This window comes from Triticum aestivum, chromosome 3A (genome assembly GCF_018294505.1).
Source record: "Triticum aestivum cultivar Chinese Spring chromosome 3A, IWGSC CS RefSeq v2.1, whole genome shotgun sequence".
Classification (NCBI taxonomy): domain Eukaryota; kingdom Viridiplantae; phylum Streptophyta; class Magnoliopsida; order Poales; family Poaceae; genus Triticum; species Triticum aestivum.
Window position 1 is genome coordinate 318,395,642 of NC_057800.1, and position 27,076 is coordinate 318,422,717.

At 46.9% G+C, this 27,076-nt stretch overlaps 1 protein-coding gene across 4 annotated transcripts in view; it reads left to right on the forward strand.

Annotated features, from left to right (window-relative positions):
* LOC123061234 (suppressor of mec-8 and unc-52 protein homolog 1) overlaps positions 1-17,146 on the forward strand; it is a 23,275-nt gene extending 6,129 nt beyond the window's left edge. For all 4 annotated transcript variants that reach the window (XM_044484231.1, XM_044484233.1, XM_044484232.1 and 1 more), the window contains 12 exons: positions 5,580-5,663; positions 5,765-5,868; positions 6,311-6,397; positions 6,472-6,525; positions 6,712-6,807; positions 7,235-7,362; positions 9,684-9,810; positions 9,946-10,005; positions 10,098-10,205; positions 16,505-16,605; positions 16,701-16,752; positions 16,844-17,146. In XM_044484231.1, coding sequence (XP_044340166.1) covers positions 5,580-5,663; positions 5,765-5,868; positions 6,311-6,397; positions 6,472-6,525; positions 6,712-6,807; positions 7,235-7,362; positions 9,684-9,810; positions 9,946-10,005; positions 10,098-10,205; positions 16,505-16,605; positions 16,701-16,752; positions 16,844-16,942 — 1,100 coding nt within the window. In that variant the 3' untranslated portion in view covers positions 16,943-17,146. The remainder of the gene's footprint in view (positions 1-5,579; positions 5,664-5,764; positions 5,869-6,310; positions 6,398-6,471; positions 6,526-6,711; positions 6,808-7,234; positions 7,363-9,683; positions 9,811-9,945; positions 10,006-10,097; positions 10,206-16,504; positions 16,606-16,700; positions 16,753-16,843) is intronic.
* The last annotated feature ends 9,930 nt before the right edge of the window (positions 17,147-27,076 follow it).

Here is a 27,076-nt window from a genome sequence, read left to right on the forward strand (position 1 = left end):
GTGCGGGACGCACTGGGGCGGTCGGGCGCGTCGGGTGCGCGCGGGACGTGCGGGGCGTCGAGGGACGTCAGGCGTGTGTCGCTGGCGGAGAAGGAGCTCGGCATATGTCGTCGGGGTCGTGACGGAGCACGGTGCGGCCGGCGTCAGTGCGCCAGGTCGGGTCCGTGGCGGTGCGACCAGCGTCGATGCGCCGGGTCGGGTCCGCGGGCTGGGTCACGGTCGTGACGACGACAATGACAGGAGCTGCAACAACTCCGGTGACGGCGAGATCGTGGCTTAGAGGAGAGAATGTTAGGCAATAAGCCACGGCTCAGGACAGGTCAGGCGCGGTGCGTGTACGTGCGTGCGGTGGCCGCGTCGGGTCCGATCGTGGTGGGCTCGGGCGAGGGTGTGTGCGTGCAGTCTCGTGTGTTAGTGCAAGTTTGTTAGATCCATGCATGCATGGGTTTGTTAGCCCGCATGATCAGGCTGGGTGGCCGTTGAGGAGTGCTGCACTAGCGGCGGACGTAGTGCGCGTAGTTAGCGCGGCTGGCCAAGCATGCAGGTCGTGCACGCGCGAGTAGGAGGGGTGGGCAGTGCCCTGTGTGAGTGTGCCGGGGACTTGAATACATTTGTACTGCTGTATGTTGTAATCTGAGCCGTGTGTAGCCATGTAGCCACTGTAAGGAAGAAAAGGATTGGGGCGTTCGTGCGCCCGTGGCGGCGTTCGTGCGCCGGCCGGAAAATCTTGTGTCCGTGTTCTCCTTCTTCCACCTTCGTCCGACGTGAGAGAGAGAGAGAGAGCGGCAACAACATAGTCCTGCACCGTAGAGGTGAAGGGAAGGCGGCCCAACTCCGCCAGCCGGCTCCCATGTATCGGTAGTCCAAATCGAAGGAGGCAGAACTCGCGAAAACGCTCCCATGGGGGCATGTCGCCCTCGTCCTGCTCGAGGGCATAGTACCACGTCTGCGCGGAGCCGCGGAGGTGATAAGAGGCGAGCCAGGTGCGGTCCGACGCGAGCGTCCGTTGCCCCCTGAAGAACTGCTCGCACTGGTTGAGCCAGTTGAGGGGGTCCTCGGCGCCGTCGTAGGTGGCGAAGGCGAGCTTGGCGAAGCGCGGCGGTGTCTGAGCATGACCGCCGTGAGTGTACGGCTCGGCGGTACGGAGCAGCGAAGAGGATGGTGTTGGTCCGGTGTGCACAGGTGGTCCGCAGGAAAGCGGTGGCCCGTCGAAGCCACCGTGGAAACCCGCGGAGCCGGAGGGCCCGTCGTACGATAGGGAGGGCGCCGGCTGGTCCGCGGCCATGGTGTAGACTGGCGGCGGTGACGTCCCGGCCAACCAGGCCGGAAGCTGGGACGGCGAGGGCGGGAACAGTGGCCGGCCTCGGCCCTCGCTGCGTCCCCCACGCCACCCGGGTCTGTGCCGCCGCAGCCGCAGTTGCCGGCCTCGCCACTGCCCAGCACGGGGCCCGGGTCACCCACGCAGGGAGGCGTACCGATCCAGCAAGTGCGCTTCTCGCCGTCGCCGTCCCCAATACCGGCCTGGCTGACCGGATCACCGCCGCCACCCGTCTACACGTCGGCTGGAGACCCGCTGGCACCCACTCTGCATTTCGGTGATCCCTCCGGCTCGGCGGGGCACTCCACGGGCCATGGCCATGCTGACCGGGCGCCCCATTCCTCGCTGCTTCGCACCTCCGAGCCAGTCGGCCACGACGCTCCGACTCAGACACCGCCACGGTTTGCCAAACTGGACTTCGCCACTTATGACGGCACGGAGGACCCCCTCAACTGGCTCAACCAGTGCGAGCAGTTCTTTCGCGGGCAGCGCACCCTTGCCTCGGAGCGTACCTGGCACGCCTCTTACCACCTCCGCGGCGCGGCACAGACCTGGTACTACGCCCTCGAGCGGGACGAGGGCAGCATGCCCCCTTGGGAGCGCTTCCGCGAGCTCTGTCTTCTTCGTTTTGGGCCACCGATTCGCGGGAGCCGCCTGGCAGAGCTAGGCCGCCTTCCCTTCACCTCCACGGTTCAGGACTTCGCCGACCGTTTCCAGGCCCTAGCATGCCACGCGTCGGGCGTGACAGCGCAACATCGGGCCGACCTCTTCGTCGGTGGACTTCCGAATCACATCCGCGTGGACGTGGAGCTTCGGGGACCCCAGGATCTCCAGACGGCCATGTACTACGCCCGTGCGTTCGAGCGCCGCGCGGTGGCCATCCAACAGGCATCACCGTCCCGGGCCGCTGGGCCGCTACCCGGGCCGGATGTTCCCGCGCAGGGTCGGCTTGCTCAGGCTTCCGCGACACCCCTCGTCGCGACCGCGGCGCGCCCGTTCCGCCGGTTCACCTCGACTGAGCTACTCGAGCGTCGCCGCCAAGAGTTGTGCTTCAATTGCGACGAGCCCTACACGCCCGACCACGTCTGCCCGTGACTCTTCTACCTGGAGGTTGCAGACTACATTGAGGAGGACGCCGTCGCCGTCGACCTGACCGCCCCAACTGTCGCGAAGGTGTTTGACGCTGGTTGATCACCTCGAGGAGTTCAACAAGCGCTTCCCCACCTTACAGCTCGAGGACGAGCTGTTTGTGCAGGCAGGGAGAAGTGTTATGACCATCATATTAGGGGCTTAGCCCAGTGGGTTGTGGCCCAAGTTATCTTATCGTTATTAGGGGCTTAGCCCAATTATCTTATTGTTTGCTTAGGAGTCAAGTAAACCTCTTTATATAAGGAGAGGAGATGTATCAATCTAATCAAGCAAGAAGCAATCAGTATTTGCTCGGCTTCCCTTAGGGAGCCGGGAGACCTAACCCTAGCCGCCTCTTGCGCCGCCGCCGCCTCTTCTCCACCACGCAAGGACGGCACCCAGCCGCCGGCCGCCGCGCCCTCGGCCTCGTCTTCCTCCATCTTTCCCCTACAGTCTCCGCCCTAGAACCGGCAGAACCCTAGCTCCTAACACCTTAGTGGTAGAAACTAGGGTTCTACCGGGTCTAGGCCGGAGGGTGTAGGGGAAGGAGGGGGCTGGACGAGGGCGAACTCGCGGTCGCTGGCGGCTGGGCGCCGTCGTGCGCGAGGGAGGAGGCGGCGGCGTTGGCAAGAGGCGGCTAGGGTTAGGTCTCCCGGCTCCCTAAGGGAAGCCGAGCAAATACTGATTGCTTCTTGCTTGATTAGATTGATACATCTCCTCTCCTTATATAGAGAGGTTTACTCGACTCCTAAGCAAACGACCCTAATAACAATAAGATAATTGGGCTAAGCCCCTAATAATGATAAGATAACTTGGGCCACAGCCCACTAGGCTAAGCCCCTAATATGTTGGTCATAACACATACTTACAGGCATATATAAATTGATATAATTAGTTTTTTTTAACTTGATGGAATTGGGTGTAAGAAGCAAGGTGGGACTATTTAATCTGTTAACAAACTTGTTTTATAAGCATGAGTAGATTCTGCGCAACCTGGCCAAAAAACATCAGCGTCGCAGCGAGGCCTAATAAGAGCACGAATCAAACTTGATTGTTCTTTGGTTGGGTTCCAGATCTAGGAAGCTTCATGTGTAGTGGTATGATTGCAAGGACATAGCAGTTGTAATGGATTGTGAAATGAAAAATGGGCAGAACAATCTGATTATTTATCAACCATGTTTCTACTTTCTTTATAGCAGCAAGAGGTACTGCTAAATATAAAGAAAAAAAATGCCTTCATCATAAATAGATACGTCTCAGTTTTGATGTAAATAATTTATGTGCTAGTCTGCTAGTATATATACATATATATCTACATGAGGGAGATGACACAAAAGTACAGCTGCAGAAATTTAATTCCAACGAATACCTTTCATCACTTTTGTACACCATACTACAGGTCACATCCATGTGATACAGAAAGGCTTATCTAACATGACAAAGAGGTCGCACTCACACCAATTTGAACAAAAATTAACAGTGCAAGAGAACAACAAATGAGTAATTCTTTGTTGGAGAAGCACATGTGGTCCTCTTAGTTCAGATGAAACTAAATTCAGGTTAATAGCAGTTAGGTAGTTTGTCAAACCCAAGAAGCTCAGTGACCTGTGTGACAATTCACGGCTTCATCATGTCCATCTGCACCTTTGACATGTTCATCTAAACACAATAAAAGAAGCAAAATAGAGTTTACCTTGGACCTGCATCAATACCTGCTCGACACTCTTCACCTCCCATTGAACATGAACCAAAAAACTTGTTGGTCGAGCTTGGGGGTGAACTTCCATATCTAGAGCATCTCAGGATGCTTGTTTGAGAATTGGGTATCCTGATCAACCAACGTCCCCTGCAAAAACCACGGCAAACCTAACTACCTCTCAATGATCTGAAGAACAGGAAAAATTAATAGATACTCTGAAATCAAATGGCACATGTGGTTTTATGGAGCCTTTGGCCAAACATTAGATGATACTTTGAATATGAGCATAGAATATGGCAATCCCACCTGAGAGGGTTGTGGTGTTCATATCCGTTCACTCTCACTTGAGCTGTTCGTGCTTTGTCCTTCCTCATCTCTGTTGCACCCCAATCCAAATCTGCAAGCATCCAAATCCATGGCAGAGAAGGGGTCTCAGAGGTTGGCACAAAAAATGAAATCCCCGTACAAATTGCTACCCATTCTTTCTGTTCCTCCTTCTATTCAACCTTAGAATCCTTTAATTCTAGATCTTAAATTTGTACACACCTGACGGGAGGACGTACATGGGGATGGAGGTGCCGGGGAGGCAGTACTTGAGCTCCAAATTGGAGACGTCCGCCTCTGAGGCGGAGGAGGCTGGGGGTGAGGAGTTGGGGAAGGGGAGGAGGGGAAGAACAGGGCAACGCCGACACTGCTGGAATGTAGCTGGAGAGGAAGACCGACTGTGCGTGGCGGCGTGAACACGCCATGGAATCCTATCCAAATCGGAGACGTCCGCCTTGAGGCGAAGGAGGCTAGGGGTGAGGAGTTGGGGTGGGTGAGGAGGGGAAGAACAGGGCAACAGCGGCGCTGCTGGAGGGTAGCTGGAGAGGTAAACCGGCCGCGCGTGGCAGCGGGATTCATGGCGGCGGTGCTGTGCCGTCCCAGGAAGAAGGACCCGTGCTGTTGTGCATGCGCAGAGGAGAGGACAGGCTGCCATGCTATTTTTTTCCCTGAAGGCCAAGCGAGTCCCACGCCCAAACACACGAAATGTTTTTCCTCTGTTTACCACTTAAGTACTGTAGCGCGGGTTAATTATCAAAAACGACAGGGACCTTTTTGTAAAAACGGCGTGATGGTGAACCCGACAGACTCAATCCGTGCTTTATTATTAAGGGAAAGATAAGATTGGTCAAACATAGAGAAGTTTGACTTTTCCAATAACACACCTTATATTTTGGAACGGAGCCATGGAGGGAATATTTTTCTTGAACATTTTTTAAAATTATAAGTTTTATTGTTCCATGTGCTGTTGAATACGAGGGACTTATTAATTGATGATTTAAAGTTGTGCAATGCTCATAGACATGTCCTACTTTTGCAATAATAGCCGCAATTGAAGTTCTGCCTTTCTGATCCTCAATACTAACGCTTCACCTGCCTTGCCGATGTCAGCAATTGCTTCTGAAGTTTCAGTAGTCCCACCAGCTCGGCTAATGGCACTGATTACCCAGGCTTTGAAATGGCAACAGCACCAAGGTACTCTCTTGGTCGCACGTTTTTAACCTGTGACACTGTGACGATCCCCGCATTGCCAATTGCGAACTCATCCTAGCTCCTTTTTTGTTCCTCTTGCATAGGTTTGTTACCCCCTGGCACACAGTTTGATTTGTTCAGAGGAACCGCTGCAATGAAGCAAGACGAAGAAGAGGCATATCCTACTACTTTGTCACATCAAATAAAGGTTATCTTGTGGCTGTATCAGCGAGCTTACATTGGCTTTTTCATGTACACGCCGGATTTTTGGAAACTGCAGAAGATAAATTATTGATAAACATGTTTGATAATTGATATCAATGACTTTCAGAAGCCTAAAATGATGATTTCTTACTTAAGTTGACAGCAGAAGAATATTGACACAACTAATTAATGATATTTTTTGCGTTGGCTTAATTGCATGTGACGCTGACTTTCATTGGGACATTATGGTGGTCCCAAAATTCTTTGGAAAATATCGATGCAAAACACACTAGGACATGTTAACATGCTGTAAGATGTAGTTAAGGATTCTACCATCTTCACTTCCATGCTGAAAGGAGGATATAGAAACACATGACTGCCTGGAGAATTGCTGTTCTCAGGCTTTTCCTCATGGTTACAACTCGACATTTTGTTTTTTATTTCAGTTCGGGAAGAAAACCCACCCTGAGTGTGCTCGATTCTCACCCGATGGCCAGTACCTTGTTTCATGCTCAGTGGATGGAATCATCGAAGTAAGTTGGTTGCTAGTGTGTTTTACAGGTTAGCTCTTTTGTCGTACATGGCTAAATTTCATTAACATTTTCAGGTCTGGGATTATGTCAGCGGCAAGCTGAAAAAGGATCTTCAATATCAAGCCGATGTAAGGCCCTAGCATTGGAGCTTTTCGCCTTTAACATGGATTTTACATGAACCCTGTAATTGTGCATGTAGCCAAGCTATTCAAGATCAATAGCTTTTGAGGGACATCAATATGTCGTGTTATTTGATTTAGATACTGACAAGATTGTTAGGTTCTGCATAACGTTTGTTTGAAAATACTTTCCAGGAAAGCTTTATGATGCATGAGGATGCTGTGCTCTGTGTTGATTTTAGTAGAGATTCTGAGATGCTGGCATCTGGATCACAGGATGGAAAAATTAAGGTACTCTCACTGTTCTCCCCCCCATCCCCCCACACCCCCTCTCCCTTGGCAATATTTATTGCAAGTTCACTGTTCCTAGTGGTCACTGTGTTTGTAGTCATGTGAACTGCTTGTAAGTGTGTTTGCTCAGAGACAAAGCCTGACCTCTTTACAGTTCTGATTGTTTAACGTGCCGGCATGTGTTAATTGCTATATTTTTTCTTCCTCCTGTGGAGTGCAGTCATATTGAGTACATTTATGCATGGTATCATTGGTCATGTTCGACCATACAATCATCAGTTGGTAAAAGTACATCATTAGTCAATACATGTGGCCAACTAATTTCTTAGACCTTCATTATGGGTCATTATTTCACCAGCCATTCAGTCTGTTTGTGAGAGAAGAATTGCATTGCCGTATTTAACTGTTTCTTTTCACTGCTTTTCAGGTTTGGCGTATACGAACTGGCCAGTGCTTGCGACGCCTCGAGCGTTCACACGCGAAAGGTGTTACAAGTGTTACATTTTCACGTGATGGAACTCAGATACTGAGTACCTCTTTTGACACTACTGCAAGGTTTCTTACAATACCACCAATTTGAATTCACAATGGATATATACTTATTTGCTTTTCACTGTTATATTATGTTCTCATGACAAAGCATCGTCAAAGATTATATTTTGCATGTGGTGAGCTAGTGTTGCATTATTTGGGAAATCCTCGTGCTTTTGTCCATCCTTGTGTTTGAGGACTCGTAACATAGTGCAGCTGTCCCGTTAACCACTTCTGTTATTCTCATATGGGCGCTCTCTTTTCAGTCTCTTTAAGATAGTCCAGTTAAAAGATGTTTAGTTTGCGCACAGTATTCATGGCTAAATTGCATATCATTGAAATATTTGATCCATTTGAGAGTTAGTCAAAATAAAATTATGGGTTGTTTCCTGAACTGGGGGAAACAAAACTGCCTTTTCTCAGTGCATAGTTTTCTTGTCTAAAGTGGTAATGGAAAAGGATGAAAGGAGGCAAGGCGATGGGCCCTGATTGTATCCCCATTGAGGTGTGGAAAGGCCTCGGGGACATAGCGATAGTATGGCTAACCAAACTTTTCAACCTCATTTTTCGGGCAAACAAGATGCCAGAAGAATGGAGACAGAGTATATTAGTACCAATCTTCAAGAACAAGGGGGATGTTTAGAGTTGTACTAATTACCGTGGAATTTGGCTGATGAGCCGTACAATGAAACTATGGGAGAGAGTTATGGAGCATCGCTTAAGAAGAATGACAAGCGTGACCAAAAATCAGTTTGGTTTCATGCCTGGGAGGTCGACCATGGAAGCCATTTTCTTGGTACGACAACTTATGGAGATACAGGGAGCAAAAGAAGGACTTGCATATGGTGTTCATTGACTTGGAGAAGGCCTATGATAAGATACAGCGGAATGTCATGATGGTGGGCCTTGGAGAAACACAAAGTCCGAGCAAAGTACATTACCCTCATCAAGGACATGTACGATAATGTTGTGACAAGTGTTCGAATAAGTGATGTCGACATTGATGACTTCCCGATTAAGATAGGACTGCATCAGGGGTCAGCTTTGAGCCCTTATCTTTTTGCCTTGGTGATGGATGAGGTCACAAGGGATATACAAGGAGATATCCCATGGTGTATGCTCTTTGCGGATGATGTGGTGCTAGTTGACGATAGTCGGATGGGGGTAAATAGGAAGTTAGAGTTATGGAGACAAACCTTGGAATCGAAAGGGTTTAGGCTTAGTAGAACTAAAACCGAGTACATGATGTGCGGTTTCAGTACTACTAGGTGTGAGGAGGAGGTGGTTAGCCTTGATGGGCAGGTGGTGCCTCAGAAGGACACCTTTCGATATTTGGGGTCAATGCTACAGGAGGATGGGGGTATTGATGAAGATGTGAACCATCGAATCAAAGCTGGATGGATGAAGTGGCGCCAAGCTTCTGGCATTCTCTGCGACAAGAGAGTGCCACAAAAGCTAAAAAGCAAGTTCTACAGGATGGCGGTTCGACCCGCAATGTTGTATGGCGCTGAGTGTTGGCCGACTAAAAGGCGACATGTTCAATAGTTAGGTGTGGTGGAGATGCGTATGTTGAGATGGATGTGTGGCCACACGAGGAAGAATCGAGTCCGGAATGATGATATACGAGATAGAGTTGGGGTAGCACCAATTGAAGGGAAGCTTGTCCAACATTGTCTGAGATGGTTTGGGCATATTCAGCGCAGGCCTCCAGAAGCTCCAGTGCATAGCGGATGGCTAAAGCGTGCGGAGAATGTCAAGAGAGGTCGGGGTAGATTGAATTTGACATAGGAGGAGTCCGTTAAGAGAGACCTGAAGGATTGGAGTATCACCAAAGAACTAGCCATGGACAGGGGTGCGTGGAAGCTTGCTATCCATGTGCCAGAGCCATGAGTTGGTCGCGAGGTCTTATGGGTTTCACCTCTTGCCTACCCCAACTTGTTTGGGACTAAAGGCTTTGTTGTTGTTGTTGTTGTTTAACGTTCAGTGTGGATGGTTTACAAAATTATGTTTACAGCCTTCCTCTCCCTCTATGTTAACAAAGTTATATAAATCAGACTTAACAAAAGAATAAACCAGAACTTAAATGCATTGGGTAGTTGGTGAATTTTTCCCTGTTTTGAGTGGGAAAACAACCTGTGCAAGCACCACAAATCTGAACCATGAATTGCATACTGAATTGTGTTTTATTCTGCAACATCCTGCATGTTGCCATTTCCATGATGCCATTTTTTCTTCTCTTTTGCTGCTGCTGTGTTCATAGTTTTGGTCTTATATATTCCGTGCCTATCATGTTTCTGCTTTAGCCCCTGAAAATAATTACAGGGTTATTCTCTTCATTTCTGCAGAATCCATGGCCTTAAGTCCGGGAAGATGCTAAAAGAATTTCGCGGTCATGACTCCTACGTGAACTATGCCATCTTTTCTACTGATGGCACCCGTGTTATCACAGCTTCCAGTGACTGTACTGTTAAGGTGCAGATCTTGTGTATCAGCATTTGAACTTCTGTTCCGATGAGAACTATTATTTATTAATTCATTAATTTCCCACATCTATTGTTCTGTATGGTAGACAATTGTGTGCGCATCATTTATAATTTCTCGATGTAGGTATGGGATGCGAAAACAGCAGACTGTTTGCAATCATTCAAGCCTCCTCCTCCTCTGAGGGTAATCATTATTTTTCACATTAACGGACTCCTTCCATAACTCAGGCTTTCAGCCATGCTTTTTCTTATCCATATGTATTCTTAAATTTCCAGGGAGGAGATGCATCTGTTAACTCTGTCCATTTGTTTCCAAAGAATAGTGATCACATTGTTGTCTGCAATAAGACTTCGTCAATATACATCATGACTTTACAAGGACAGGTATACTGTTACCTTCACATCCCATCATGTTTTTCAAGTGTCTTTTTTTTTGAAAAATTAAGTATTTCAGTGGAGCATACTGACATGGTATCGAGCTTAGGTTCTTTTTTTCCCCCCGAAAAATTAAGTATTTCAGTGGAGCATACTGACATGGTATGGAGCCTCTGGCTTTAGCCTCTGGATAATACAAGTTGCATATTTCCCTGACATGGTATCGAGCTTAGGTTCTTTTTTTTTGCACGATTGCAACTCGTGCTGGATCCATCTAGTACTGCTGCTGCCGCTGTCTTCTTTCTGGCCAGCTGAACGTCTCCTCCGATTCTCTCCGGCTTGGCCACACCGCCCTGGCTGTCCTCGCTCCTCAGGAAGTCGGTTCCCCTTCTCTGGTCTCCCCGTCCAGATTGAAGAGGCTTCTCCTCGTCCAGATCGAAGTGGCCGGGTCTGGCAGCCCGTACCTAGTCTGCTGCTTCCTCCTGTATTACCTTGCCGCCGCTGCCCTCTGCCTGCCTGGTCAACATCCCATCGCCCAAGGAATTCGGCGTCTGCAAAATCATTCTCGATCTGCTATCAGAGGTCCGCATCTCCGTCCCGGTCGTTGATTCCAGGCCGTCGCCTTGGCACCCAGGCCAGGCTGCCGCCGCCCCGCCTCCTTGGACCTAGGGGTGGGCATATAAACCGATGACCGAAGTACCGAACCGGATTAACCGGGACCGAGCCCGAAGATACCAAAACCGAATTCTTTGGTCAGAGCTTCGGTCAGTGATCCTAAAAAACTGAACATGTATCGGTGATTTCGGTTGTATACGTCAAGTACCCGAGTACACCGAATTACCCGAGAACTATGTTTTAAAGGCGTCCCTAAGGCGACGCCTAGGCGACGCCTAGGCGTCGAAGCGCTCCCCCTCCGCTTTGGAAAATCGACCGCTTTGGGCGCCTAGGCGTCCAAAGCGCCCGCCTAGGCGCCAAAGCGCCCCCCCTCCCTAAGGCGGTAAGGCGTCGCCTTAAAAACATAGCCCGAGAATGTCAGGACACATGCCTAATACGAGTCTTCGCAACTCACACAGCCCAACATCTGAACCAAAGCCCAAATGCTCCACTAAAGCCCAATTGCTCCACTGCTAGTACTCGATGGTCAAATAGGAGTTGGCTATTCCCCTTCCGATCCCTGCTAGGCTGCTAACTGCTGCAGTGGCCGCTATTCCCATCTCACCATTATCTATCCTCAAATAACCCTAGCCGCTATGATTCGGCAGCTCGCCGCGGCGCCGCCCCATCCTGACGGCTGACGACTGGCGTTCGGCTCCACCTCCCCCCCCCCCCCCCCCCCCCGGCGTTCTCCACGACGAGAAGCAGCAACCATGGCCGTCTCCCTCTGTCAAGTTGGAGTACAAGGATTTTACCGAGAATTTGTGAGACGCGGACAGGCCCCAGGTGACCAAATGAGCTCTCGAGCTGAGTTGTTTGTTTCCGATTTTGGCCACCTGCTCATCCCAGCTCACCGCTTCCAGCGAAGAGAGGGATCGCATAAAGTTTATTGCTGGCGGTGAGGTACTAAGGGCATCGCCCACCATCATGTTAGTGTCCGTGGCTAATTGGAAGAGCGGAGGGTAGGATTGGCATAGAGGCCTCGCATCTAACCAGTTATCTAGCCAAAATCAAGTGGACATGCCATTATTAATATCAAAATGGGCCCCTACCGAAAATGCCGGTCGGACCGCTTGGATCCTGTTCCAAAACGCCGAGCCCGAAGGTGTCGCCTTAAACAGATTTCCATCCGGGAAGTATTCTGCCCGTAGGAGATCCGCTCAGAGCCCCGACTCGTTTTGGGCCAGGCGCCACCACCACTTGGTGAGAAGGGCTACATTCATAAGCTTGGAATTGGTAATCCCCAAGCCTCCGAATTTTTTTGGCCTACACACCGCTGCCCACTTGTCCAAGTGACATTTCCGTTTGATTCCAATTCCTTCCCAAAAGAACCTGGAGCGAGGGGTGTCTAACTTCGAGTGGACCCCACCCGCCAGAAGAAACATTCCCATGGTGAAAAGTGGGAGGGAGGAGAGGCTAGAATTAGTAAGAATCAGCCTAGCCGCCGAAGACATAAACCTCCCTCGCCACAGGCTAACCCTATTAGCCACCTTGCCATAGAGTGGCTCCCACTCGGAGATCGAAAGTTTTCGATGGGAAATCGGAAGGCCGAGGTACTTAATCGGAAAGCCCCCAAGCTTGGAATTGTCCCATCCCTATGGTGATTACCTCACTTTTTAGAAAGTTTATTTTAAGACCGGAAAGGAGTTCAAAAGCAAGTAACAACAACTTGATCGATGCGATACTATGGTTATCAGGCTTGAAGAGAAGCATCATGTCGTCTGCGTATTGCAGGTGGGTCACCCCTCCTGGAATGAGGTGGGCCACTAACCCTTTGATGTGCCCAGCCGCTCTGTCCTTGGCGAGCATTGCCGACAGGGCGTCCGCAACGAAATTGAAGATGAGCGGCGACCTAGGGTCACCTTGGCGAAGGCCCCTTTTGTTGCGGAAGAACTTGCCCACCTCACCGTTAATCGTAACCTCCGTCTGTCCGCAGCTGATGAGGTGCATGATATGGTGAACAAAGCCTGCCTCAAAGCCCTTTTTGAGGAGAACCTCCCGAACGAACTCCCAGTTCACTTGGTTGTAGGTTTTTTGAAGTCGAGCTTAAGCATTACACCCTTCCCCTTGGTGCGCTTTAGCTCATGAACTATCTCAAGGAGTGCGATTGGTCCCTCTAGAATGTTGCGTCCCTTAAGAAAGGCGGTTTGGCCTTTTAGGACCACTCGTTGTGCAATTGGCGCCAGACGTGTGGCGTACGCCCTAGCACATAGCTTGAATGGGACGTTAATAAGAGTGATAGGCCTAAACAGCTTAATATTGTCCGCGCCCTTAACCTTAGGGATAAGACTGGTAGCACCGTAGTTAAGGCGGGACAGGTCCACTGTTCCTAGCGCAAAGCCATTAACTAACGCATAGAAGATATGCTTAAGGCTGGGCCAAAACTTTTTAAAGAACTCCACAGGCCAGCCATCGGGGCCCGGCACTGTGTCCGTCTTCATATCTGTCAACGCCTTGTCAATCTCCTCCAGCAGGAAGGACAAGGCCAACCCGTCGTTCTCTGCCTGCGACACCCTCTGTAGGCACAAAACTTTTTCCTCGGCCGTTCCCAACAGACCAATGAAAAAATCATAGATGTGACTAGCAATTTCGTTTTGGGATACTAGGAGGCCATTATCCGAATTAAGACGCAAAATAGAGCATTTACGCTTCCGACCATTCACATATGAGTGAAAATAGCTAGTATTCGCATCTCCCTTAGTCATCCATCTCACGCCGCCCCTACGACGCTAATATTCTTTTTCTACTCTCAGAATAGCGAGAACTTGGTTTTCAAGGGCATATCTATGTGCCCACTCGCTTTTGGAAAAGGGTATCGGCTTGTATGTCCAGCGCGGCAATCTCCTCTACAAGTCTAGCCCGCTCCTTCTTGGATTCACTTCCGTGATTAGCCCCCCATCCACGTAGATAAGCGCGCAGAATGGCAGCCGCGGCAGTCCAGAACTCCGCCGGGCCACATTGGTACCCTAACTGCGACATAATGAGCGACCACCGCTCATTAACCATGTGCTCGAAGCCCTCTGCCTCGAACCATGCCGTTTCGAAGTAGAACCTACTGCTACGACAAATGGATTCCTCTCCTGAGGAGAGAATGAGGGGGAGATGGTCGGATCCTATCCGTGTCTCCGCCACCAAGGAGCAAAGGGGAAAGAGAGCTTCCCACTCAGGTGTGAAGAAAACTCGGTCGAGAACGCTGTGAACAGGTCGCAATTGCTTGTTAGTCCAGGTATACCTAGCTCCTGTACGCGCAGCTTCTCGCAGCGTCGCTGCCGCAATCGCGTTGTTGAACATGGACACCCTCGCCCAGTCAACATTGTCGTTGTTCTTGTCCGCCCCCGAGCGGATCAAGTTAAAATCCCCACCCACGATCAAAGGGAGGTTGGCCGCTCGTTTGGCCCCGACCAAATCTGTGAGCTCAGACAGAAACTCGGCTGATCTCGCATGGTCCGCCGGGCCGTACAGACATACAATCACCCAAGACAGCCCGGAAACACGGTGTCGAATGGTAACAGCAATAAAGAACGCACCACACTCCCCACACAGTTACATCACATGCATCACGATTGCAACCCATTAAGAGGCCACCCAAGTGACCGGTGGAGATCACCCATTGCCAATCAAAACGCTGAAGCGGGTCCAGTGCAAGTAGATCTCTGAAAGTAAAGTCTGCTTTAATAGTCTCTTGCAACGCCACTACATCGATAGGCTCTTTAGCCATGTACTCTCTAAGCTGCGTGCGACGCCCTACATGACCGCAGTCCCGAATATTCCAAAATATATAGCGCATTAAATAATACGGTTTCGAAGGCGAACTCCTCTAGAGCTCACCGCTTTTGCCACGCGCTTCCTAGCCGCGGCATGGCTAGAAGAAGGAATAGCAGAGGCCTCCCTCTCCTCTGCTTCCCCATCGGGCACAGGTCCAGCAACAGCCCCAACTGGTGCCATGGACCCATCTGGTGCTGCCGCACACCTAGCAGCAGCCTCGGCAAGCGCGGCCTGGGCCTCCTCGCGTGCACGTACAAGGGATATGATATCGCCGTTACTAACCGTCACCGCAACGCCGCTATTTCTCAAAATCGAAGCCAGGTGCTCATCCGAAAAGGCGTTTAAAATCCTAAAAGAGGACAACGGGTTACCTGAGGCTTCCATTTTCTTGTCGGCGAGGCAGAGCTTGGTGCTTTCCATGGACGTCATGTCGCCCAGCTTGGCCTTGGCCCGGACGCTGGGCACATGTTGCACCACTGGAGTTGCCTTGGAGCGCTTGGCCTTGGCACCTGTCCCCGCCGCCCCGAGCTCGCCCCGCAGGGTCGTCGCCGGTTCAGGGGCCAGAGAGGCCGCCCCCTTGGACACCGGCTTCCTCCCCGCCGTCTTCTTGGGCTGCCTGCCCGAGCCACTCAAGCCGCACCGTCCAGATGCAGGCGTCATGTCGGACCCCTCGTTCAGAACGCAGCCGGAGTCTAAACCCACTGCCACAGGGTAAGAGGGCATGAGGGACCCCCCCCCCCCCCCCTCCTCTCCTTACCCCCTCCTCAAGCTCGTCCTCCTGCACCCCCATATCCACATCGATATTCTCAGCGATGCCATGGTTCCCACAGCAGCATCTTTATCCTTTCCGGAAGCGCCACAGCTATGCTTGCTGTAACCGTCCGGGGGAAGGGAACGGCCTGACTTGTCAACATTGCTTGGGGGTTGTTTGTCCGAGGGGCCGGGCCCCTGAGCACCACCGTCACACCCGCGCTTGGGCAAGCGCTCGAGCTCCACCTTGATCTGATAACCCTCATGGTTAAACCAAACTTCGACGACACTGTTGAGCTTCTCTGGTGCTTTACACGCAAGCTTCATTTTCACAGGCCCCAACCTAATGAGAGAGAGCTCGTCGACCACAATCGGACGGCCCAACATCTTAAGCCCCTCCATGATGCGCTCCACCCTGCGGTGTTTCTTGGGGATGCCGTGCAGCTTGACCCAGGCCTCGGGCATCACCATAGGCTGAACCTCTTCATGCAGCATGTCACGCACCCTAGCCGTGATATCATTGATCGAAAGGAACAACTGCGAGGAGATGAACGGCTCCAGGTCCTTGGATGCTGACGTCTGTGTGTACGACAATAGGAGCATGGAGATATGGTCTCTCATCACATCTGCCTTCTCCCGTGGTGCTACGTCCTGGTCAGATTTGATCACCGAGTAGTCGCTTGAGGTACCAAAATATCCACTATTGACAGTTAAGGCTAAAAATTACACCTCAAAAAAGATGAGGGGCGAAACCTACACAACCTGATTAAGTTGAGGGACGAAATATACACCTATATTTTTCTGAGAGTATCAGGTAGATCTTTGTCTTCTCAAAGGCTTGACATTATCTTTCTTGAACCCTTGGAAGTTATCTTTCTTGACCCTTAGAGACTAAGAGTTTCGTGGTTCTGGCGCTAAGGAAGTGCATTGTAATTTAGGCTCAGTTTGCGGTGTAACTGTGCTAATGTTGAATTTATTATTGTATAATCTGATATGGAGAAGTAGCCACAAAATAGGAAAAAACTGGTTAGTCAAACGATAAAAGGAGAATGGATATGCATTGCCAAATTTACCCTTAGTGTTGAGCATTATGATGAATTCTATCTTATGGTTATTCTTGCCTTGAAAATTTGTTGCAGGTTGTAAAGAGCTTCTCATCTGGTAAACGGGAAGGAGGAGATTTTGTTGCAGCTTCTGTTTCACCAAAAGGAGAATGGATATATTGTGTTGGTGAAGACATGTGAGGATATTATGTTTATTGCTAATTGCTACATTCATTCATGCTGCTTCCGAGTTTCTTGATGATGATCCAGAGTTTTTCTACTTATCTTGTAGGAACATGTATTGCTTTAGCCAACAGTCCGGTAAACTTGAGCATCTAATGAAGGTTTGTAGGATTTCTCAAATGGAAATCTTTACCTGGTTGTGTTACACTGATTTTTATTGAAATGCTAAAAAACACCTTGACACCATTTCAGGCCCATGACAAGGATGTGATTGGCATTACTCACCACCCTCACAGGAACTTGGTTGCCACCTATGCCGAAGATTGTATGATGAAGATATGGAAGCCTTAATTACATTCATTCATTTCCAGTTTTATTAATCTGAGTGGTATTTTAGAGGATGCATTTGGTTCTTGTAATATTTGTACTGTAGCATATATAAAACCAGTTGGAGTGACTGATCATCAAACACATTAAGCTACGGGAGAATGGCCGCATGCTGGTTGGCCGTGGCAAAAAAACATTTTGATTTTTTTGGAAGATGAAATTGGTGAACTTTTTGATTTTTTTTTTTGAAGATGAAATCGAGACTTTTTTCTTTTGAAAGGTTTTTTTGAGATTATTTTTGAAAGATGAAAGTGAGAATTTTGTTTCTTTTTCATTTTAAGAATGTTTTTTTGGCTTTTCCTTTTTCTTTTTGAGATGGATGTGATGTTCATGTGTTGTGAGAAAGTTTTCTTTTTAATTTTAAGTTTCTTTGAGAGGAAGAAATACATGCACAACTTTCTCTCAAGAGGCCTGCAATGGCGGGCCTCAACCACTAGTATCATTGTATATTATGGATAGAAAAGGAAGCTGGGGTAGCTTTGACGTGTCCCATTGTTGCAACATTGCATAATGCTTGGAAAAAGACTGGATGCAGGTTGCCTTCCCGACCAGCCGGTGCGTGTCCTTGGAGCATCTAATAACAATTGGGATGCACTAATTGGATTTTGGACCCCCAAACGTCCGGTCAGTGTAACCTTCCCCTTTCTTGCAAAATAACCACATTCTCTCTGCATGACATCATCAAACACATTATGTGCATGCACGCCGGCGACATTAGTATAACATCTTAATTTTTAATTTGGATGTTAATTAGATCATTCATATGCATTCATCATTTGTGCATTTTGGAATTTATTTATTATTTGAGTTTTGATCCTAAAACCTTAAGCAACTCAAGAATCAATTGAGAGAGTTGGAGGTTTTCATAAAAATCAATTTTTGAATTTTCAAAATTGTCAAATTGGATCAAAGAGTTTTATTCAAAATATTTCTCCAATAATTTTAAATAAATAAAATAAAGAGAGAAGATAATATGACTTCTTCAAAAACAGTAAAGAAACATTGGAAATTTATTTTTGAATAAAATTATATTTTATTTGCGTGTTTAATTATTTTTATTAGTGCAAAAAGTTCATTTTTATTTTAGGCATTTAGGCTCAAAAAAATGTTCACCAGTTCAATAATAAGGCCCTAAGTATGTGTGAATTTTTTTGTGATTTTTAAAAATATATTTAGTGTTTTCTATTTTTTTGTATTTTTAGAAAAATGTTTTATTAAAAAAAAGTTTCTGGACCGAACTGGGCCGAAGCCTTGTTGGCCTAGCCGTCCGTCTCCCTCGCGTGACCGACTCCAGGCGGGAGTCTGCCGCCGCCACGGCTCGCCAGCACCGTCTCCCTGTCGGACTCCTCCTCCCCTGCCCCTTCTCCAAGTCGCCCCCCTTCTTATAAGTCGCCTCCTCGCCCTCCCCCTCTCTCTCTCGACCCGCTGTTGTTGCTCGCGCCGTTGCCGCTATCTCCGAGCCGCCGCCGCCGACGCTCGAGCCGCCGCCTTGCCTCGCCTCGCTGTCGTCGGAGCCTGCCGTCACCGTCGAAGACTGAACTGATAAAACCGCCCCGGTTCGGTTTAATTTTTTAGTTACGGTTTTTCTTGGTTTTCTTTAAAAACCCGATTGGTTTTATTTAATGAACGTTTGTTCGTTTATGATCTTTGATGAACAGATTCGTTAGATTAGTTTTTGTAGCGGATGTTTGTTCGATAGATTTTTCTTTTTCTGTTTATTTTTGTCTAGGGACCTATTCGTAATTATTTTCTTCGCAGATTAGTCCATGTTCTTCAAACGGTCACAACTTTTTGCCCATTTGTCCAAATCCAATAAAACCAATGCCAAATTCTTTGTTATGATCCCCTCTATCCAGATAACCAACTTAAACATATTTTTGAAAGTTTAAAATTTGGTTTCAAACAGATTTGAATTTGAATTTTTTTTTGATCGTAACTTGAGTTTCGTAATTCCGATTTGGTTGATTCTTTTTGCAAATCGAAGTTCTTGACTTAAACTTTCTGTTAAGATCTTTTTCTTTGTTTTTTTTTTTGCATCTTCATGCTTGAGTGCTTATATATGCTATTGTTTGTCTACGATAGATTTTTCGGAGTGCGAAGCTTGCTACTACGAATCTCTAGGGTTTTCCCAATGTCAGCAAGGCAAGTTACACTTTGATCATACCCTTTTATTACCCAGTTTTTATGCATTAGTTACACCCTCAAACATTGCATGAGTAGGATTGGGAACATGCGGTTATTGTTATGTAGTTGATGAGGTAGGAACCTCATACCTTTGATCACCCGAGAATATACGTTATGCTCATATTGCTTAGCCATGCACGTAGACGGGGATTGGTATGTGAGAATCATGCAAGTTGTGAGAGATATTAACTAAGAGAAACTTAAGGTGGTTACTTTAATAGATATCTGGGTGGATTGGTTGTGGGCACCGGGGGAATCTAGTGTTGTCCTAGAAGATCCTGGGGTACCCGTGTGATCATCCTTTGGAATGCCACCCAGACTCAAAGGGATCATAAGATTATTCATGCTCAGAAACTTTCATGTGCAACCACAAGCCATTATGGGCTCTGGCATAGTTGAGTAAGTTGTGTGAATCCTTTTCATGATGGGCTAGTAGATGTAGGGGAATTGTAGGTGTACCGGCCAATCTATCGGTTAAGGGGACCTCTTTAGAAAGGCTATGTCTCGATTTTCCGATCATGGATGCGGCCGAGTCTTGTGGGAAAAAAATGCGCAAACCTCTGCAGAGTGTACAAACTAATCATGATTAGCCGTGTCCCGGTTATGGACAATTTTGAGTATGTAGTATTTGAGTTATTGGTTGATCTCATCACTTTACTTAATAAATTTGTTGGGTTGCTAATATTATTATTGATGCTTGATTAATTTTAGGATTGAGTTGGGGTTACCTTCTCAGTAATGGTATAAACTTGGTAGTAAAATAAAATCCATTCCTTTGCTGTAGGAAAAAATTAGCTTTATGCAAATGTGAACTTAGAGCCTCCACCAGCCAAATATGCATGTAGTGATAGCTATTGTTCATCATTGCTCTATAGTGTGATCTTGCCAGCATGTTCCATGTGCTGACCTACATGGCTGCAACGTCTCATGTTGCAGAATTTTTAGACGAGGATTAAGGTGCGATAGGTCATTGTCTTGCACTCAGTTTTTGCTGTGGAGTAGGATGGACTCATTTACCTTCGAAGCTTCCGCATTTATTTTATTAGATGGCCTTCAGCCATATTATTGTAATAATTACTCTTTATGAGGACCTCGATGTAATAAGTGTGTGATTGAATTCTGTTACAATTCCTCTAGTATTGTGTGTGTCAACATACCGATCCAGGGATGGCACTGCACAGAGACTACGGTCCATTGGGGTCGGGTCGTAGTGCCACGACTCGTGGTCCATCGTCGCCCTGAGGCCACCCGCTCCAAGCCATCCCCTTGGCTGCACCGACCCTCCACTGCCGCTGCATCGCCCCATCGGGTCCTAGCAAGCGTGGCACGCGGTTCCTGCTGCTGCCCTAAGGTCTTCCCCGTCGTCGCCCCGATCCGTGCGTTGCTACCGCGTCACCCCTTCGGGCCCTAGCGCCACGAAATGCAGTCCACTTCACCATCCACGCGTGCCGATTTCTGTGTGGTATGCGCCACACCGCCTTCCTAGGAGCGGGAGCGCCACCGTCCGCGCCGGTCTTCGTCATACTGTCGAGTTCTTCCTCGCCTACTTCGAGCACCGTCGTCGCACTCCTAACCTAGTGGCCGCCGCCTCCTTAGGCCGTCACCGTCGCTCTTCTTCCCGGTCCACGACGACTACCTAGACACCGACCACCCTGACTCGACATCGACCACGGCATCCCTCGCATGGCTATCTCAATCACGACTACACCAATCTACGCTCTCGGCTACATCGACATCAGCACAAAGGGCTACTGCATTGCTTGAGCAACCTCGTCGGTTTCCACTCCAGCCACGACTTCCGCGATACATCGACCGTTACGACTGTGGGGGGTGTCCATCAGCTTATCTTTGGATTCTTCTCCAGTCTCATCGTCTGTGTCGCTATCGTTAGGACCGCGGAGGATGTTGAGTATCATTGTTATTTAGGAAACATATGATAGTGTAGTATTTATTCTACCTTGTCTTGTACTCCAAGAGGCTCAAGCAATAAACAAGCGATTCCACCAATCCTTCTCTATCCCTTCTAACAACCACCCGATCAAAAAACAACGCCCAAATCGAAATAAATAGTGTCGAGCCATAGGATGCATCTATAGTACCCAATGTCCCAATCTATAGGGTCCCATGAACAGTAACCAATCTATTTCTACAATATTTGGTCTGGGTTGTTCATTGTAGATCAATGGCCATGTTACGACATGACATGCCATGGGCATGTCGCTGGATCTCGTTTCCCTCGTCGACCGTCTTTTTTTTACTATACACAGTAGGGTAAAAAACCGCTACAATTTTTTTAGAGGTATTATTACTGTAAGTCATAAAACTTGCGCTCGATATTCACTTTGATTTTAAAACTTGTAAAGTATGAAATTGTGGTCACTTAACTTGTCTTAGAGTGCAAATACGGTGCTTCTGCTCGTATCAGGACGTACGGCCTGCACAAGTGACCTATCAGTGCAACATAGGTCCACCTGTTGGTGGTTGGAAACGTTTTTTTGCAGATAAGTCCTGTGCTTTTTATTTATTCACGTACAAAATCAGTCAAATAAAATGAAAAAAAACTGCAATTAATGGGATTCAAACACACGATGTAAAGGTAAGTGAATTGCACAGATAACCACTAGACCACACGCGCCGGACGCTTAATGTGCACAACTAAACATTGCTATATTATATACGAGGACCAATGACCTCCTGGTCAAACCTCGCGCGTGCATGGGCTAAGCAGCAGACCATGTTACACTTTGTGCGTGGGATAAACAACGTTTATGTTGTTAGTTCTCGCAATTTCATTCTTTTTGAATAATTTGAATTGCCTACCACATGTGTCATGTGGTCAAAGTTTTTATGTTGTTAGTTCTTATGTCATGTATATCCAAAACTAAATTTATGATTTTTAAGAGCTTTTCTTCGATAATAGTGAAACTTTTCATCGTGAGGAAGTTTGTTAAGATTACTTACTATATTTAGGTTGAATTGGCACTTATCCCTAGATAATAAGAGGGTAAGTAAGACTACAAATTTGCACACAGTAACTAACTTTAAAAATAGGTTCCCCACAGAAGAAAATTTATATATTGCTGGCTGGATTTGGGGCTCATATTTATCTATAAGAAAAATAAAATCAAGTATATCATTAGCTAATTGACGATACTTACACTCAAACTGCAATTGCTAAAAGGATATCTAAACAATGTAAATGCAAAGACAACATAAAGAAAACACAAGATACATTAGAATGTAAGTTGTTAAAATTTTGAAAAAAAGAATGTAAGATTTTTTTACATAACTAAAAGAATATTGGGTAACAAAGGTTTGGGTCCCTTTATAGTACCGAGCATCATCATGGTTCAGTGGTTAGCCCATGCGCATGCATCGAGCGACCAACATGACAAAGGTTTGAACTGCGGGGCTCCTATTTTTTGTTTAGATTTTAATTTTAATTTGTACTATCTTCAAATCAAGGACATATGAAATATAGTTGTAACACTTAGACGTGAACCAGTGTCAGCCTAGTGGTTGCCCATGTTAGGCCCTAAGTAGGGGATCATGGGATCGATCCACATCGGCAACATGTTCTTCATTTTTTAATTGACCAATTTTGTACGGAAATAAATAAAATGCACATGAGTCATCTATGAAAAAAATGTTCCAAGCCACTGACAGGTGGACCTATGCCTCGCTGGCAAGCCACATATGCAAGCCATACGTCTAGATACAAGAGGAAGCATCGTATTTAAACATGAGGACAAGTTATATGACCACAATTTCGTATTTTGCATGTTTTAGAGCCAAACTAAACATCGAGCACAAGTTATATGACTCCCAGTGACATTCACTTTTTTTACATAAAATTACAGTAAATATGTCTTACAAGGCTTGAGCTAAGCCTCAGAGAAAGATAAGAAGAAAGAAGAAAGAAAGAATAAAAAGGAAAACAAAAGAAAATGAATGAAAGCTAAGAAGATGACGTTGGAGGAAATCTCAATCCCAAGAAAGTAATGAAGAAGACCAAGATCAGACATAAGAAACTGCTCATTGAGACGGGCCTTGACAAAGGCAGTGTACTCAAGATCATCACCAGTGAAGATCATGTCATCAACATATAGAGAAAGAAGAGTGCGACCGCGAGTAGAAAGGTGGACAAACAGTGCTAGATCATGAACATTGAGAGAAAAACCAGTTACAGTCACCACAGAGGCAAACATGTTCTTCATTTTTTAATTGACCAATTTTGTACGGAAATAAATAAAATGCACATGAGTCATCTATAAAAAAATGTTCCAAGCCACTGACAGGTGGACCTATGCCTCGTTGGCAAGCCACATATGCAAGCCATACGTCTAGATACAAGAGGAAGCATCGTATTTAAACATGAGGACAAGTTATATGACCACAATTTCGTATTTTGCATGTTTTAGAGCCAAACTAAACATCGAGCACAAGTTATATGACTCCCAGTGACATTCACTTTTTTTAAATAAAATTACAGTAAATATGTCTTACAAGGCTTGAGCTAAGCCTCAGAGAAAGATAAGAAGAAAGAAAGAATAAAAAGGAAAACAAAAGAAAATGAATGAAAGCTAAGAAGATGACGTTGGAGGAAATCTCAATCCCAAGAAAGTAATGAAGAAGACCAAGATCAGACATAAGAAACTGCTCATTGAGACGGGCCTTGACAAAGGCAGTGTACTCAAGATCATCACCAGTGAAGATCATGTCATCAACATATAGAGAAAGAAGAGTGCGACCGCGAGTAGAAAGGTGGACAAACAGTGCTAGATCATGAACATTGAGAGAAAAACCAGCTACAGTCACCACAGAGGCAAACACACTCAAACCAAGCGCAGGGGTAGGGCTAAAAAAAAGCTCGAAGCTCGTGAGCTAAATGAGTACCTCGTGACTCGGCTCGAATCGACTCGAACTCGAAGAATAACGAGTCGAGCCGAGCTTTAGTTTAAGACCGTTTATAGACCAAGTTAAACGAGCCAATCTCACGAGTACTCGTGTAACTCGTTAGGCTCGGCACAAAAGATCAGCTACTCCCAATACAAAAAAGATCAGCCACTCAGCACCTTATGTCCCAGGCGCACAACACAAGGCCTAGCCATTGAAGGCCCAGCCGTCTAGGAGACTCATGTGTTACAAGAAAATTACTATATTTAGTGATATATGTGTTCAATATATACATAATCATATTTTTTAATATTTGATGGTTTTATGTTCATATCTTTAACGAGCTTAACAAGCCAAACGAGCTAGCTCGTGAGTTATACAAGTCGAGCTGTAACGCCCTCGATGCGGCTATATCTCCCACGTGTCGAGGCACGACTTAGAGATATAACCGCATTGAAAGCAATGTCGCAAGTTAGGCAATCTTCACAACATCCCATGTAATATAGATAATGAAAGGGGAGATAACATAGTTGGCTTATACTCGCCACGTCAATCAAGTACATAAATAGCATTACAACATTCAAACACTCATGGCCCGACTACGGCGCCAAAATAAAAGATAACCCAACATGCGACACGGTCCCGATCACCCCAACTGGGCACCACTACTGATCATCAGGGAAAGACACGTAGTATCATTGAGAGTCCTCGTCGAACTCCCACTTGAGCTCAAGCGCGTCATCTAGAGCGGAAACATCAGGCCCTGCATCTGGTTTGGAAGTAATCTGTGAGCCACAAGGACTCAGCAATCTCGCACCCTCGCGATCAAGACTATTTAAGCTTATAGGTAAGGCAAGGTAAATATGTGGAGCTGCAGCAAGCGACTAGCTTATATGGTGGCTATCCTGTTTGCAAATGAGAGCGAGAAGAGAAGGCAAAGCGCGAACGAGTAACTAGAGGGCAATCCTGCGGCAATCATTACTCCAACACCGTGTCCACTTCCCGGACTCTGCCGAAAAGAGGCCATCACGGTAACTCACACAGTTGATTCATTTTAATTAAGTTAAGGTTCGAGTTATCTACAACCGGACATTAACAAATTCCCATCTGCCCATAACCGCGGGCATGGCTTTCGAAAGTTCAAATCCCTGTAGGGGAGTCCCAACTTAGCCCATGACAAGCTCTCACGGTCAACGAAGGAATAGACCTCCTCCCGAGACATTCCGATCAGACTCGGTATCTCGGTTCTTCAAGACACTTCGATAGGTTAAAACAAATCCAGCAACACCGCCCGAATGTGCCGACAAATCCCGATAGGAGCTGCACATATCTCGTTCTCAGGGCACACTCAGATGAGCGCTCCATACAACTAAAACCAAACCTTGAGTTTCCTCGAGGGGGCGCTGCACAGGACTCTAGTTTGGACCAACACTCAGAGGAGCACTGGCCCGGGGGGGGGGGGTTTAAACAAGATGACCCTCGGGCTCCGGAAACCCAAGGGAAAAAGAGGCTAGGTGGAAAATGGTAAAACCAAGGTTGGGCATTGCTGGAGAAGCTTTAATCAAGACGAACTATCAAGGGGTTCCCATTATAACCCAACCGCGTAAGGAACGCAAAATCCGGGAACATAACACCGATATGACGAAAACTAGGGCGACAAGAGTGGAACAAAACACTAGGCGAGAGGCCGAGCCTTCCACCCTTTACCAAGTATATAGATGCATTAAGATAACAAGATAATATAATGATATCCCAACAAGTAAATAATGTTCCAACAAGGAACGGTCTCCAATCATCACCTGCAACTAGCAACGCTATAAGAGGGGCTGAGCAAAGCGGTAACATAGCCAATCAACGGTTTGCTAGGACATGGTGGGTTAGAGGTTTGACAAGGAAATTTGGGAGGCTTGAAAGCAAGTGGTAGGCATCGTAGCATGGCATAGCAAAAGAGCGAGCATCTAGCAAAGCAAAGATAGTAGTGATTTCGAGGGTATGATCATCTTGCCTGCAAAGTTGTCAGAGTTGACTGGATCCTCGAAAGCAAACTCAACGGGCTCCTCGTTAGCGAACTCGTCTCCCGGCTCTACCCAAACAAGACAAACAAGCAACAAGGACACAATCAACCACGTGCAAGGCTCAAACAATATGATGCAAGGATGGTATGCTGTGCGGGATGCAATATGTGATGCTTATGCAAGATTTGACAAGCAATGCATGAAACTGGCCTCAACATGGAAATCCAAGTGTGCCACTTGAAAGCTGAGATGAAATCGCTTGAAAATGATATAAAGAACGCCGGAATCGGAGTTACGGTTTGGAAATGGCAAGCAATTCAAATATGACCACGTTCTGCGATTTACAGCAAGTAGCCATCTAAATGCAACAAGATGAACATGCTACAGCACTCAAACATGACAAAAAAATACATGGCAGGGATCCATTCAAGATGCTTAACAAAAAACTAGCACTGTGCTACGACCAATTCATCCATTATGAGGTTCAAACAAGCATGGCAAAAATGCATTTGGTAAACAGATTTCAGACTTAGTGAAATTAACACTTGTCTGGAATTTTAGATCAGATATCACACTTTGGAGCATGAAAACAATATGCTACAGGACCTGAACATGGCAAAGTAAAGCATGGCATGTAGCTAGTCAAAGAGCTTAACAAAAGTCCCTTAGTGACCTTGAGCCAAAAGGCATCAGAAAATACATTTGCAAGCATGTGAACATGGCAAAAACATAATCGGATCACAGACTTAGTGAAAACTGGAGCATACTAAAACAGATATCAAGTAGGCATGTTTACGAGCTCGATGCACTCAGTACAGAGCATGTCATGACAATCTAATCATACACCCATCAAGAATACACAAAATTCAAGCTAGACATGGCAAGAACAATAACATAGCATGCACGGATCAACTACAACATCCTCGGCAAAATCGCTAACAAGTAGACAATCTGCCCAGATTCACGAAATAGCAAAAGTAGAGCTTGATTGACTCAAACTAGG